Genomic DNA, 12,571 nt, shown 5'->3' with positions numbered 1-12,571 from the left:
GTTTGTAAGATAATACTTCAGTTGTTATTAATAGAACAAATTTAGCTAGGGAATTTGCGTGATGTACCCAGGTAGCATTCTGTAGCTTTTAAAGTGTGTAAGAACTATTTTTTTAAGCTAATGAAAAATAGATATTAGCAAACCTTTGACACGTATTATCTTTTTCACATTGTACCAAGGAACACGTTACGGCCGAAAAAGATTATCTGAAAAGCGCATAACAGAGGAATAGCGATATAAAAGGGTCGCCAAAAATTACACGATACATTTCTTCCTAAGACTAAAGAAAGACAAGTTGTGTTGAAAATTTGCGGATATCAATTTTTCACGTTGACGGGGTATAGAAAAATATTTTTTTCACACACTGAAACTGGTAAAACCACAGTGCTCACAATCAGTCTTTTTGAGGCTTCTTTTCAGACCTGAAGGGTGCATTTTTTGAATACGCCCGAAGAAATATTGGAAATTTTTTGAATGCGAATAACACTATTTAAGACACAAATAAGTGTTAATTTTTACAATTCATCAAGTATAATTGATGCAGATAATTCAGCAGGTAATGATAAATATACTTGCAAATTTTACAAGCGATTGAGCTTACCGTTTTCACATGCTCTTCAATTAACTCGGCAATGTCGATCTTTAGCCTTTCGAACGATGGTCGTTACGACGGCTCCACTTTCCAGCAACGAAGCATCATTTGGTAACTGAAGTACAAGTGAAAAACCTTGGCTTAAAACATCCCTATGAGTTTCATATTTATGCGCTGATGATTCGGATGAAATGGGCTCTTGCCACTCACATGTTTCTGGGCGCGTATTGCGGTTTCTCCATACGATAACCTTCGGCCAGCTTTTGGCACACGTCCTCAGGTCTTATCAGGGAGTAAGGTGTTCTCGCTAAGAACAATTCCCACAAAACCACTCCAAAAGACCAGACGTCCGATTTGGTAGAAAATACTCGATCTCTCAGCGACTCGATGGCCATCCATTTCACAGGAAGAGGACCGTTCTCCGTGCTCGTCTGATTCTGTTCTTCCCTGAGAGACTTGGACAAACCAAAGTCACAGATCTTCACCACGTTGTCATCGGTTAGAAGTATATTTCTCGTTGCCAAGTCACCGTGTATTATCCGAAACACGAATAATCGCAGACTCCATTCCACGCACCAATGTCAGTACAGACTTGGGTGATTTTACATGTCGGTCGAAGGCTAGCGAATAAAACCATGTGCGAAATATGTCAGCATTTGGGACTGCTGTTACAAAAAGATGACAGTCGTGAATTTTTTCATACTCTTTTCTCGCTGATATACTGCATGCCACACGAGACCTGCCAAGCCCAACACACCAAGTCGAACGTGCATGTCGGTCTTGAGTTGAAATCTGTCTGATCACCTGGATACTTCAATGGCGCGGTGAGTTGCGATAGACTACCACTGGTGAAACAGTCTTCTATTCTCGCATCCGTAGTCGTGGAAGCAATGTCACTCGGGCAGTTGATTATTGTTGAATTATCGTCGCAATCTCTATCCGTGTTTATACTGTATAAATAACACAATAAAATTAAACTACAGTTTCGATGGTGAAACAATGCACTCGTTTCTCACGAATCTTCTGGACACAGGCGTAACCGTTTCGACGAGGACGGTTAATTCTCGGAGATCCATCGCAATTTAGTTGCGACAAGATAAATTGATTAGCTCAAGTCAAGTCATGATATCCTCCCGAGACCAATTGAAAATAAGTGATTATAACTCTGGTCCTAAAGGTGGGAATCGGTTTGAAGTCAATTGTAGCTATCATCAAACAAATCATACGTAATGAAAAGAATAAATAGAGACGTAACAAAGATGGGTCGGAAATCACCAACATTTATGTCAGTGTTGGGCCAGGTGACTTACCCAACGTCATCGATATTCATCGCATCTTCACAGGCAGTCAAAACGGTGAGTTTTTCTTCGGAACGATTCAATTGATTGACAAAGTTGACTCTGCGTCGTATCAAGTAGTCATGCAAATTTCCGTATCGGCAGTATTCGACGATGACCAAGAGTTCTCCTATCGAAATCCAACGTAATATGTGAGTGTTATTCTCCATGACGTCGTATGGTGTGACGCCATACTCATTACCCATGAATCACCTACACCAACTCACCCAAATCAATATTTTTGGTACACGCGCCGAGAAAGTTGACGATGTTCAGATGTTTACCCAGGTAAATGAGAATCTTGAGTTCGCGATAAAGGGCCTTCATGCACTTCAGGTTGGCCGTCGGTCGGACCGTCTTGACGGCAACTGTCGTGACTGTTTCGCGTGAGGAAATCGTTTTTGCATGTCCCATCCTCACTAGGCCGAACGCACCACTTCCTAGTACTCCGTCTGAAAGGTAAATAGTATACATGACGCACCACCGATTAGTTGTACTTGGAAAAATTTCGACCGAGCGAGTTGGGTATCGGACAAAGGGTCTGGGTCGGATAAGCAGGACGAAAAGACCCGAAACTATTTTTGGAAACATCAAGTAAATGATTTCACGTCAGAAAGAAAATGTCAATCGACTAAAATATCTCATCCTTCGATACTTGATCCTCAACTATAAATACGGGGTTTCTTGGTTAGTTTTCAGTTTCTTCTACTGGGGAAGAAATAAAGCAGCGGATTACCGAGTTTCAGGAGATCCCGTGGAAATTCCCATTTCTTGTTGTACGGCAGTAACTCGGCCTGATCGCTCACAGCCAATTCTGGATCGAGAGAAATCTGGGCCCCGAAATCAAAGTACTCCAGTCTTGCTTTTATCATTTTTCGCTTCAGTGCCTGTACAACAATGTCAGAGCCATTTCCCATGTTAACGAATTAATGAGTCCGTTCACCGTGGCACGAGAGCCAAGACTGAATTTATCAGGGTTTAAAGTACCTTTCTGCGATAGTTCCGAGCCACCAGCGTTACAGCGACAAGTAGAACAGCCATTGCTCCCGTGATCAGCCATATTTCATCTTCTGTCCCACTTATGGAATCTGATGATCGGATAACGTGATAGAATCAATAATACGTTGTAACGTGGCATTTTAGAATGGGCCGTTACAAGGCCAAAAGGTTAAAAGAAACTCTCGTAAAACGCGTCGCCGGCAGGGTACTCTAAGAAAATCTGATACAAAATAGGCAACAACTACTAGTTACTAATATTTTTCTCTGTAAATTCTGTAATTCCGCGCCTTGGCGAAATCTAGCCAGGTACCTGGACAACCACAATCCTGATCCAGTTTGATAGAGCCCTCGTTCCGAAGATCGACGCAGCCTTCCTATCAGTAAGGATTATAATCATTCCGAGTCATGGTCCGGGAACAATGAGTTGCTGTAAGCCGTCGTGTGACTGCATGATTTCGTTGAATAATTAATCCCGAAAAATTATCGTGGAGCGACCTCGTAATTGTCGAATGAATATCTTTTGTATCACTGATTCCTCCGATTCTTTGGTAGTTTCAAGATAGGACTGCTTTTGTAATTTCTTTGGTATTTTTGTATCGATATCGTTTCTAGAATACCGTATTTCTTTGTTAATTTGAGTTTTGCTTATCGTAATCAGGTATTTAGTGTATTTCTTTATCCCGCAAACCCTTCTCTCAATCTCTCACTCTCATAGTTTTATAATCTCTCGTTAATTATGAATCCCAATTTCTTTGTTAGTTTTACCTCGTACCTTTGACTGTTGTAAATTAATAATTTAACCACTGTAATCAATATCATGTCGTCTAAGCTACCGATCTTTGGTAATTGTTAATCAATGTCAATCTCTTTCGTTAGTTATCGTCTATCGTAAATTCTGTATTTTCTTTTTTTCGTCACTACCATTGCGATCTATCGTCAATTCCCTCAATTACCGATTGTCAATGAAATTTCACTCTTGCTGTAACTTGATGAACTAACAATTCTCGTTTTCTTGTCAACTGTCACCTCTATTCAAGCTATCGTTCAACTTCATTCTATCGAAAATCTTGGGAACTATTTGCGTTGACTAATTTTTCATTGCTATCTTTTGTAACAAACTTGCCTGATCCAACGCGTGTGAATTCAACATTATACAACTGATTGACCCGTCAATTTCTTCGACTCGAGCTTGTTTCTTTATTTCTTTTACCTCCTTAATTATCGTTGACTGCCTTGGATACCGCCACTCTACCTGCAATTCGTGTGAGTACACGAGCCTAACCAGCCGTACAACGGCTTCTCTAATTATTAATATCTTTCCTCTTGTCTAAAAATTGACGCTGAAGCGTCTGGTGCCCAACGAATATCTTTTATTGTCGTTCATTAGAATTCCGAATACTTACAGAATCGCGCCAAAGTGTCAACGGTCAGTCCTCAGCTGAGGGTTACAGAAAGTTAGCGTTACAACATGGAATGAATTATACGTATATTACATAATAAGTAAAGTATGATGAATACATTCTCTCATACGTCTCAACTTCGTGTCAACACACACGTAAATAGATTGCGATTCAAACTTCGCAGCTGACAATAAGCAAGAAGCTGAAAAATGTCACGCATCTCACCGGTGTAGTTACAGAAATACAATGATGATCAACAAATTCTAAAGAAAGCGAGTGATGTCGAGTCTTCTTCCTATTCCCACTTGAATTCTTTGAGATCTCCATGTCATACCTGTGATGCATGTGAAAGCTTCTCGTTCCTCGCTCCAAGTACCCCATAGCGTTTGGTAATCGCTGCAGGCCGCTACCTTAAATCGATGAGTCGTGTTCAGCAGTAGATTTTCGAATGTGTGTGAATTCTCAGTTTTGTCCACGTACAGTTCCTTTGGGATGTACCCGTCGTTCAACGGTAACTTGTAGTAATAAATGCTGTTTTCCAAGTTCGCCGGTGGTGCGTTCCACGCAATCGTTGTTGAAGCGACGCCCGTTTCGACTACCGAAACATTCGGGGTGAATTTCGGATCTGGAAATTTCAAGTTTTATTATGTTTTCCTCGCCAATGTATACCCGTTAATGTGATATCAATACCTCTGTCTTTCGGGACGATATCTTTCGACCAGAAAGTTTCGGCAAGCATTTGTAGACACGAAGGATCGACGCATAAACTTAATCCAAACCTATAAGCGACTGAAGTTTTCAGATTCAGAAATTTACTATAAGTGTTCTTGGTGGGTGCTGATTCCTTGAATATGAGATTATCCCTGCTGTTTGACTCGTACATTTGAACTATGTACCGCGTCAAGCAATCTTCTATTTCCAGAGGTGGCTTTGGCCATTCAATCGTTATTGAATCGACAGACGTTTCTCTAACCGAAACGATTGGCAGGTATAGAGATTCTGCATAAAAATGAGTCACAGTGAATTACCTTGAGTAAATACGAAATGGGTTTGCACAGATTTCACCGAATAAAGTGACCAAAATGAATATTTGAATTTATTTCCACACATGTTTAAAAAATCTCTGATTATAAAAAAATGAACTGAGTTTCTTATAGCTGTTTAAAAATTTGCATAACGAGAGTGATATTCATTCACTGCAGGGTGAAATTTTGAATGAATTGAGGAGCTACTATACCTATATTTCTCTTTGGAGTCTTTGTTCGTCCGGAAAAAGTAACAATAGTTTTTGAACCTTTTAATCCCCAAATAAATTTGAACCAGTAGTCTGTGTCTTGTTTCAATTTCGTTGCAAGAAAGACACCACTGAGAAACTCAATCGATGTATAATATCCGTAATTCCATTCGCGTGAATCGTTTCCCTGGGATTCAATGCGAAGCGACGTAACCAAATAGTCATACAAAAAACGTGAAATCTCCCATCTCACGCAAATCCTATTCGCATCCAAAGCAACGAGCGGCAACTGTACATAGGTCAGATCCGAAATAACAGAAAGTAAAATGTTACTGCTGGTTGTAAAGTTTTCATCATCATTTGCCCAGCATTCGTAAGTTTCTGCGTTTCTCCATGAGAAGTTTGGAAAATATCGACTCGTTCTTGAATACGTCTTGTTGTAGGGCCAAGTTTCGGTGAGTTTCCGTAAGTTCTCCTCGCTTGTCTGTTGCCCTTAGATTTTTCGCCACCCAAAGTCAGCGACAGATCCCAGCACGTCGCATGCTAGAGCCGTTGGATTTCCTACAAACCCCCCAACATTTGTCGCCTCCGGAATAGTTCAACCTAGCACAAAGTACAGAAAACTTACAAAGGGTTTGTGAGGTTGTCTATGCCGACTGACATTCAGGCTACTGACCCGCGGGGATTTTACCTTTTCCAATTTCTCTTGAAACAGTTGTTTTTGGTCGAAGTGACCTGCTCATCAATTTGATGATGTTCATCTTACATTCAGCGCATTACGTTCGCAATATAAATTTCCAAACAATAAAACTAATATCATATTTGTTCATTTTCAATCGGTCATGACTCTGAATAGAAAGAAGATATCGACACAAGCGAGTACACCTTCTTTGTGTCGTATTGAAGCAAAGAGAAAAAAATTATGCGTGAAGAACTATAGGACCTATTCTATACGTGACGTGGCGTGGATGCAGCTCCAGTAATGCGGATATCATGACTTTGAAATTCGGTTAACAGTTTCATGTACTCAATTAGATTTTCAACATCACTTTCTCTCCGAGTGCCTCAATATTTCCACTTACCCTTGTTTCTAGAATTACCGACAGCCAACACGAGACAACCAAATAGTAATGGTACCACCATCAGTAGGGCTCGAGGATCCCGCGACATGACGTCCGTTCGACGTACACCGTGAATCGCGGATTCTTTTCGACTGCGGAACTTTACTTTACGAACTATACTTAAAGCCTTCAACGTGTAGGTGAGGACAAAATGGGTTACATTATTAGCGCAAACATACGTCAACTCTGATAAAAAACCTAAAATAGGAATCGTGTTTTACCGCAAAAACACTAACCTTTTGCTGGGGTCGGTATATACGCAGTGAAAAAGTTCCTCGTCCTTGACGCCCAATGCTTGTTATCAGCGAAAAGTAAAGCGATAGCTAAATCCTGTTGTGAAGGTCGAAGTATAGAGAAATTATTCTGCATAATTGAACGGCGGCACAACCGCAAAGCCTTTCTCCTCATCGGCCATATTACAGTTTCCTACAAGTTTGTCGTGTCACGACTTCTCTCGCCCGACTCAGTGCGACGACTCTAGGTATTGGTAACGAACATCACGTTGTAGCCAAGATCTTCATTCCATTGAACACGGTCGCATCCATTGCGGCAGTATTGGATTCTCCTGAACAAAAAGCAGCTGTAGATGAATTATGAATGATGTCTGTACTAATTTTCTTGTCTACTATGTTCCAATTAGTTATTTCTGAATGACTCGAATCGCTACAGCTGGGATAGCAAACAAGATATATACACGGAATTTCGAGACGCCAAAGATGTTCACTTAGTTATAAACCATATTCGTTTTTCGGAATTCTCAATAATATTTAATTTTTTTTCTACATTTTCCTCTTCTTTGGGCTCGTCACAACTTGTGGTGAACGTCAAGGACATGGATGCAGAAATGAAACGTAGATTCCGGTCAATAATTAAACGGTGACTTGTCCGTTAGCCATTAAATTATCACTTCTCATGGAATACATCTGTCATCTATATCAGAAAGGTCCAATAACAGGATTTCATTCAGAAAGTTATCGAATTAGAGGGAAATAAAACAGGATCCTCGACACGCGTCATCCATCAAACGGCTTCCTTTCGAATAATATGTTTGTATTCAGTATCGGATTACAAGTCTCGGCAGATCTGCCGAAGACTTTCTAGAATATGTAGGGCGTAGTTCATTCTGACCGGTGACGACATATCAGTTTTTAGACGTCAGGATTATCACGTTACTAAACCAAAACAAATGACGTAAACTTTTCAAGAGGATGTTTTTTTCATTACTGCCAGTCCTATTATAGGCATACGGACTTATTTGTGTAATGGTACATGCACCTCGAATTCGAGCAAATATGCATAGAATTTTGTAAATTCTGAAAAAATTTTTTTTATCAAACTGCTGTGGATAAGCATTGAATTTGTTTGATAACTACATGGATGTTCGGTAAACGATGCACTAGCAAAAATGCATGAAAATTGAAGATCCTTCACTGTTGGAAGTTAATTATAAGTATTTATACTTGGGGAAAACTTGATAGTCTAATCATTATATTCCGCGCATACGACAGTGTCTCGTTTTTCTTAAATTATTGTCAGTACTTTACAACTATGCAATTAAGATTGAAACGAGCATCTATCAGCCTTGGCACAACTCCGAGAATGACTTTGTCAGTTATTACCTGAAACTAATGGATACCTGTCGATTGATCATCCTTCTGTGTGTATAATTCAACGTATATAACGTTAACCATAACCTCATCAATGCAAAGACAGCAACGAATAAAATGCGAATCTTTTACGACAGCCGCGTCGTTACGATCTCACTTCAATTTCACGATACGGACGGTTCGAGCGCATCCATCGACGCTCTGGCATTGAAATCTCAAGATATGCGGGGTTCAAAGGACCGGCATCAAATTACTTCTCAAATACGGGGAGCAAACAATCCACACGTTGATAAGCTTGTCACACATTTCCCGGCAAAAACGGCGTAGGTTGCTCAATTATCGCGAAAATGGCAATTACGCTGCTAATTGCGCAACAAGTGGGTCTTCGCAGTACCGGATTAGCCACGTAGCAGGAGTAGCAAATGCTACGGGCCCCGCGCATGAAGGGCCTCGCACACCCACGCCCGTCTGAGCGTAAAAAAAATTAATCAAGAAGGGAGCGCAAAATATCTTTTGACATCAATAAAGGTGGTACCTTCCACTACCAACCATCGCTAAAGGTCAGTGGAAAGACATTGATATCAAACCTACAACGATAGTTTGAAGTTTTAGCACATTTCTAAAAGTGAGCGCTGGCCACACCACATGTGTTGCGCCTAGAGCTGTGGAATGACCCTCATTCAGAGTTTCAGTCAAGACCGTCAATCTCTGAACTGGTCGGAAATTTGATCAGCCACAACTATTTTTGGATTATTAATTGTCTTAAATTGAGTTCCACCAAGGTTGACTAAGGACTAAACTGAGGATAAAATAAGTTTAGACTCAACATTTTTCACAAAACAAGAATAAAATTTGAAATCGAACTAAAGTTCTGCCACTTACAACCATACATAAATAAAGTTGAAATGAATTTATTCCTAAATTGAGAGTAACATTATTATTCCAAGTTTATTAGTTGAATCAAATAAACAACAAAGAAGAACAATTGAAATTTTCAATTTTTTGCTGAACTTTTGTTCAATAACCCTATTACTTGAGATTATCAAGATATTCATAGAAATACATGTTCAAGGAACTGTAGTATGCAAATGGGGCAGCCCAACTCAATTCGACTCATGTACACTCCCTAACCTGTCGGATTTGGCCCGTAATTTTTCATATGGTTGTTCTCACTTTGAAAAGTACTAATTTTTTTCACATGTTTTCGATAAACTTCGAATTTTCTGCAACTTTATAAATCATCCTATTGATCAAAACAATTTAAAAATCTGAACAAAATTCTGAAAAATCATGCGTCAGGTATCAAAATTTTTAAGTTTAGAGTGGAGAGATTTTTTCTTCTTTCGGTTTTCAAGCTTTTTCTAGTAAGAAAACGTCCTCCAGACCTCACTACTTGCCCACCGTCGCACAGTCACTATACACCCAGCATCCTCTCCTCATCTTCGCCAACTCAGCTCATCCCTACTGTAATCAGTGAGTCTTACACGGCTCTGTAAGCTCGTCACTTCTATCTCAATCTTGACACGAATCACGTATAACCTCTCTTTCGATACTCGACTTTTACACGTCGACCCTTGCGACATATCAATTCCTGAATCAAAGCTAATAAATCAACCATATCATCTCATGCACCTCTTCAGTCACTCCCTGCATTGAGAGGAATCGCACCCAAGTGCATAATCGACGGCAGGAATCCTAAAAATAACCAAATAACATCTGGGCTGGTGTAGAGTAGGTTTCGGTTGCTGCTGATCGCGAACTGCGTGTTTTATCCCGTAACATTCTGGCGGTAGCCGGTGCTGACCGTCGACCTACACTTCAGTGCAATACTTCGCATTTTTCACGAAAGGCGAGTGTTTAACGCGCAAAATTTCTGGCGTCATACTAACGAGTGACAGCCTCATCGCAAGCGTACGCCGACTGATCGAGTGTGTACCTAACAAATCAAAAATTCGCCACTGACAAAAGCCCTGCAACTAGTCTCCATTTTCCATGATATAGTGACACCCTGGTGCTACCGAACTTCACTACTTCATATCATTTTGCGATATACCAAACATTGGACATACCAACTCGGCTCTTTTTGGACCCCTACAGCGCCGTTGGAACGTGAGTAGATAATATAGAAGAATTCTGGAATCTAGTTCCAATTTCCGCCACCAGCCCCCCTATTCCTACGGGCCGGGGCGACTGCAGCGCCGGTGGGGGAGGGTGGGGGGGGGGGGATTCCTGTCGGGTCGTGTTCGACGGCGGGAGGCTCTGGGTTAGATAACGCTAGACCACTTGAAAAAATTCCTGGAAATGCTGCCTCTCAGCTCATGCCGATAATAAACGCAGTGGGATAGGGACACAAGAAGGAAATTAAAACCATGCCAGAATATTTGGAAATGTGCTTATGCATCATTATGAACCATCGCAAAAACCTTATGCAGAAATTTACCAAGCGGTTCACTCTTGGCTAATCGTCGCAGGGTCGGATTCTCACCATCTGGGTTCAATAATTACTGACTGCTGCTACGTTTTATCAAAAGGCTTTTCCCGAACAACCCTTTTCGTCAGGTTCCATAAACATGAATCACCCGGTCAAGAGTCTAGGGATCAGAATTCATCTCTATGCCGCTCGAAGCCACTCTTCGCCAGCCGATTCTCTCACTGTGTATCTTCAAAGTTTTTTTGCACTGATAGGGGAGGGATGGGCGTATGCAGGCTCAGACGTGGTTGACCACAATTTTTATCTTGGAAGCTGCTGCTGTTGCAGAACGCGGAGACCCCCCCCCCTCCCTCCCTCCCTCCCTCCCTCCCTCCCTCCCTCCCGATCCTTCGACATAAGGGCAACACATCCATTGCAGACTCATCAGTCTTACACAACACGTGAAAGTGAAAAGTTCAGAATATCATCGTCACCAACGTCAAAGTCATGGCCGCCGAAGCATACATGGGACTCGTCGAGCAGATGGGGGAGGCGTACAATTTGCTGCGCGAGCAAACTCCCGGAGAAGGAAGTCACGATGTCTTTAATCATTGGATTGGTATTGGAGTGGCAAATATACAAGTTTTGCGAGACATTCTTCAACAGCCGAGAATGAGTGTGGGGGTGAAACAGCAAATCCAACATAAGATCTTCCTCATACAATCCCGGGTCGCAAAGATCCAGCAGCAACAGCGGCAGCACGGCCTCGTGATAGGCGGCAATATCAGTAGTCCAGCGGGTGTACAGTGGGACGATGTTGACAGCGCTTTTGCTAACTGGATTCGCACCGGCATTGTGACCAATCTTGGCCATAAGGATTTGGAGGTCTTTCTGAGCGACGCGCGGCGGATCATCGTTGGAAAATTGAAACTGGCACAGCGTAATGAGGGGAATGTGAAGGTCAACATGATATTGACATGCAAATTTGAACACGTCAAGCATGACGAGGTCGCTGCGGAAGTTAAAAGCTTCAATACATCCAACGTGACGATCCTCCCATCGAGTGATATAGACGGCTGGTTCGCGGACGCAAAGAACATACTGCTCGTAAAGGTCGAAGATTTCGAACAACGCGATTCCGGCTGGAGTATGATCGAGATTTTAAATATTGCTGTAAACGTCAACCGGTACCAGCCTCTCGCCGCGGGGACTTCAACATTCGTCATGCTACCGGAGGACATTCAGCGCAAGAAGGCGGTGGTCAACGTGAAAAACGAAGACGAAAGATGTCTTCTCTGGGCCACAGCTGCAGCCCTCCAGCTGGTCAACAAAGACGCTCAGAGGGTGCATCATTATCGTAGGCATATTTTAGAGTTCTACTGCACAGGTATCAAATTTCCCGCTAAACTGCATGATGTGGAAAAGTTTGAGAAATCAAATAATTTGCGAATCAATGTATATGCAATAGAATCCGAAACTTTCTCGTATCATGCAAAATCCGAGAAAAGCATCATCGTGCCGATTTATTTGAGTAAAAATCAGCATAGCGCAAACGTTGACACGATTCATCTTCTAATGCTTGAAAGTAACAATTGTCCCGAGCATGATGTGAACCGCGAATTCACACCAAGATTCCACTTTGCTTGGATCAAAGATCTCTCGCGATTGGTTAGCAAACAATTGTCTCAACATAATGGCCAACTGTTTTTATGCGATACATGCCTATGCCACTTCGCCGTAAAACACGCCTACGACCAACATCGGCAGGATTGTATTATGTTGAATAAAGTGCGCATGGAATTTCCAAGATCTGAAGATTTAAATTTGAAGTTTAAAAATTTCAAAAACAAAGGCGCTGTCCCGTTTGTTGT

General features: G+C 41.5%; 1 protein-coding gene across 1 annotated transcript; it reads right to left on the bottom strand.

Moving 5' to 3' along the window:
* Positions 1–45: 45 nt before the first annotated feature.
* Positions 46–7,517, bottom strand: LOC124406387. The gene is given in 15 exon segments (XM_046881787.1): positions 46–117; positions 602–707; positions 803–1,134; positions 1,299–1,542; positions 1,903–2,059; positions 2,157–2,381; positions 2,666–2,816; positions 2,917–3,017; positions 4,663–4,953; positions 5,019–5,327; positions 5,566–6,148; positions 6,191–6,297; positions 6,645–6,869; positions 6,920–7,013; positions 7,467–7,517. Coding segments are annotated over 15 exon segments (3,048 nt in total).
* Positions 7,518–12,571: the final 5,054 nt, after the last annotated feature.

This window comes from Diprion similis, chromosome 5 (genome assembly GCF_021155765.1).
Source record: "Diprion similis isolate iyDipSimi1 chromosome 5, iyDipSimi1.1, whole genome shotgun sequence".
Classification (NCBI taxonomy): domain Eukaryota; kingdom Metazoa; phylum Arthropoda; class Insecta; order Hymenoptera; family Diprionidae; genus Diprion; species Diprion similis.
Note: the sequence above shows the minus strand (reverse complement) of the source record. Positions and strands in the feature narration are given on the sequence as shown.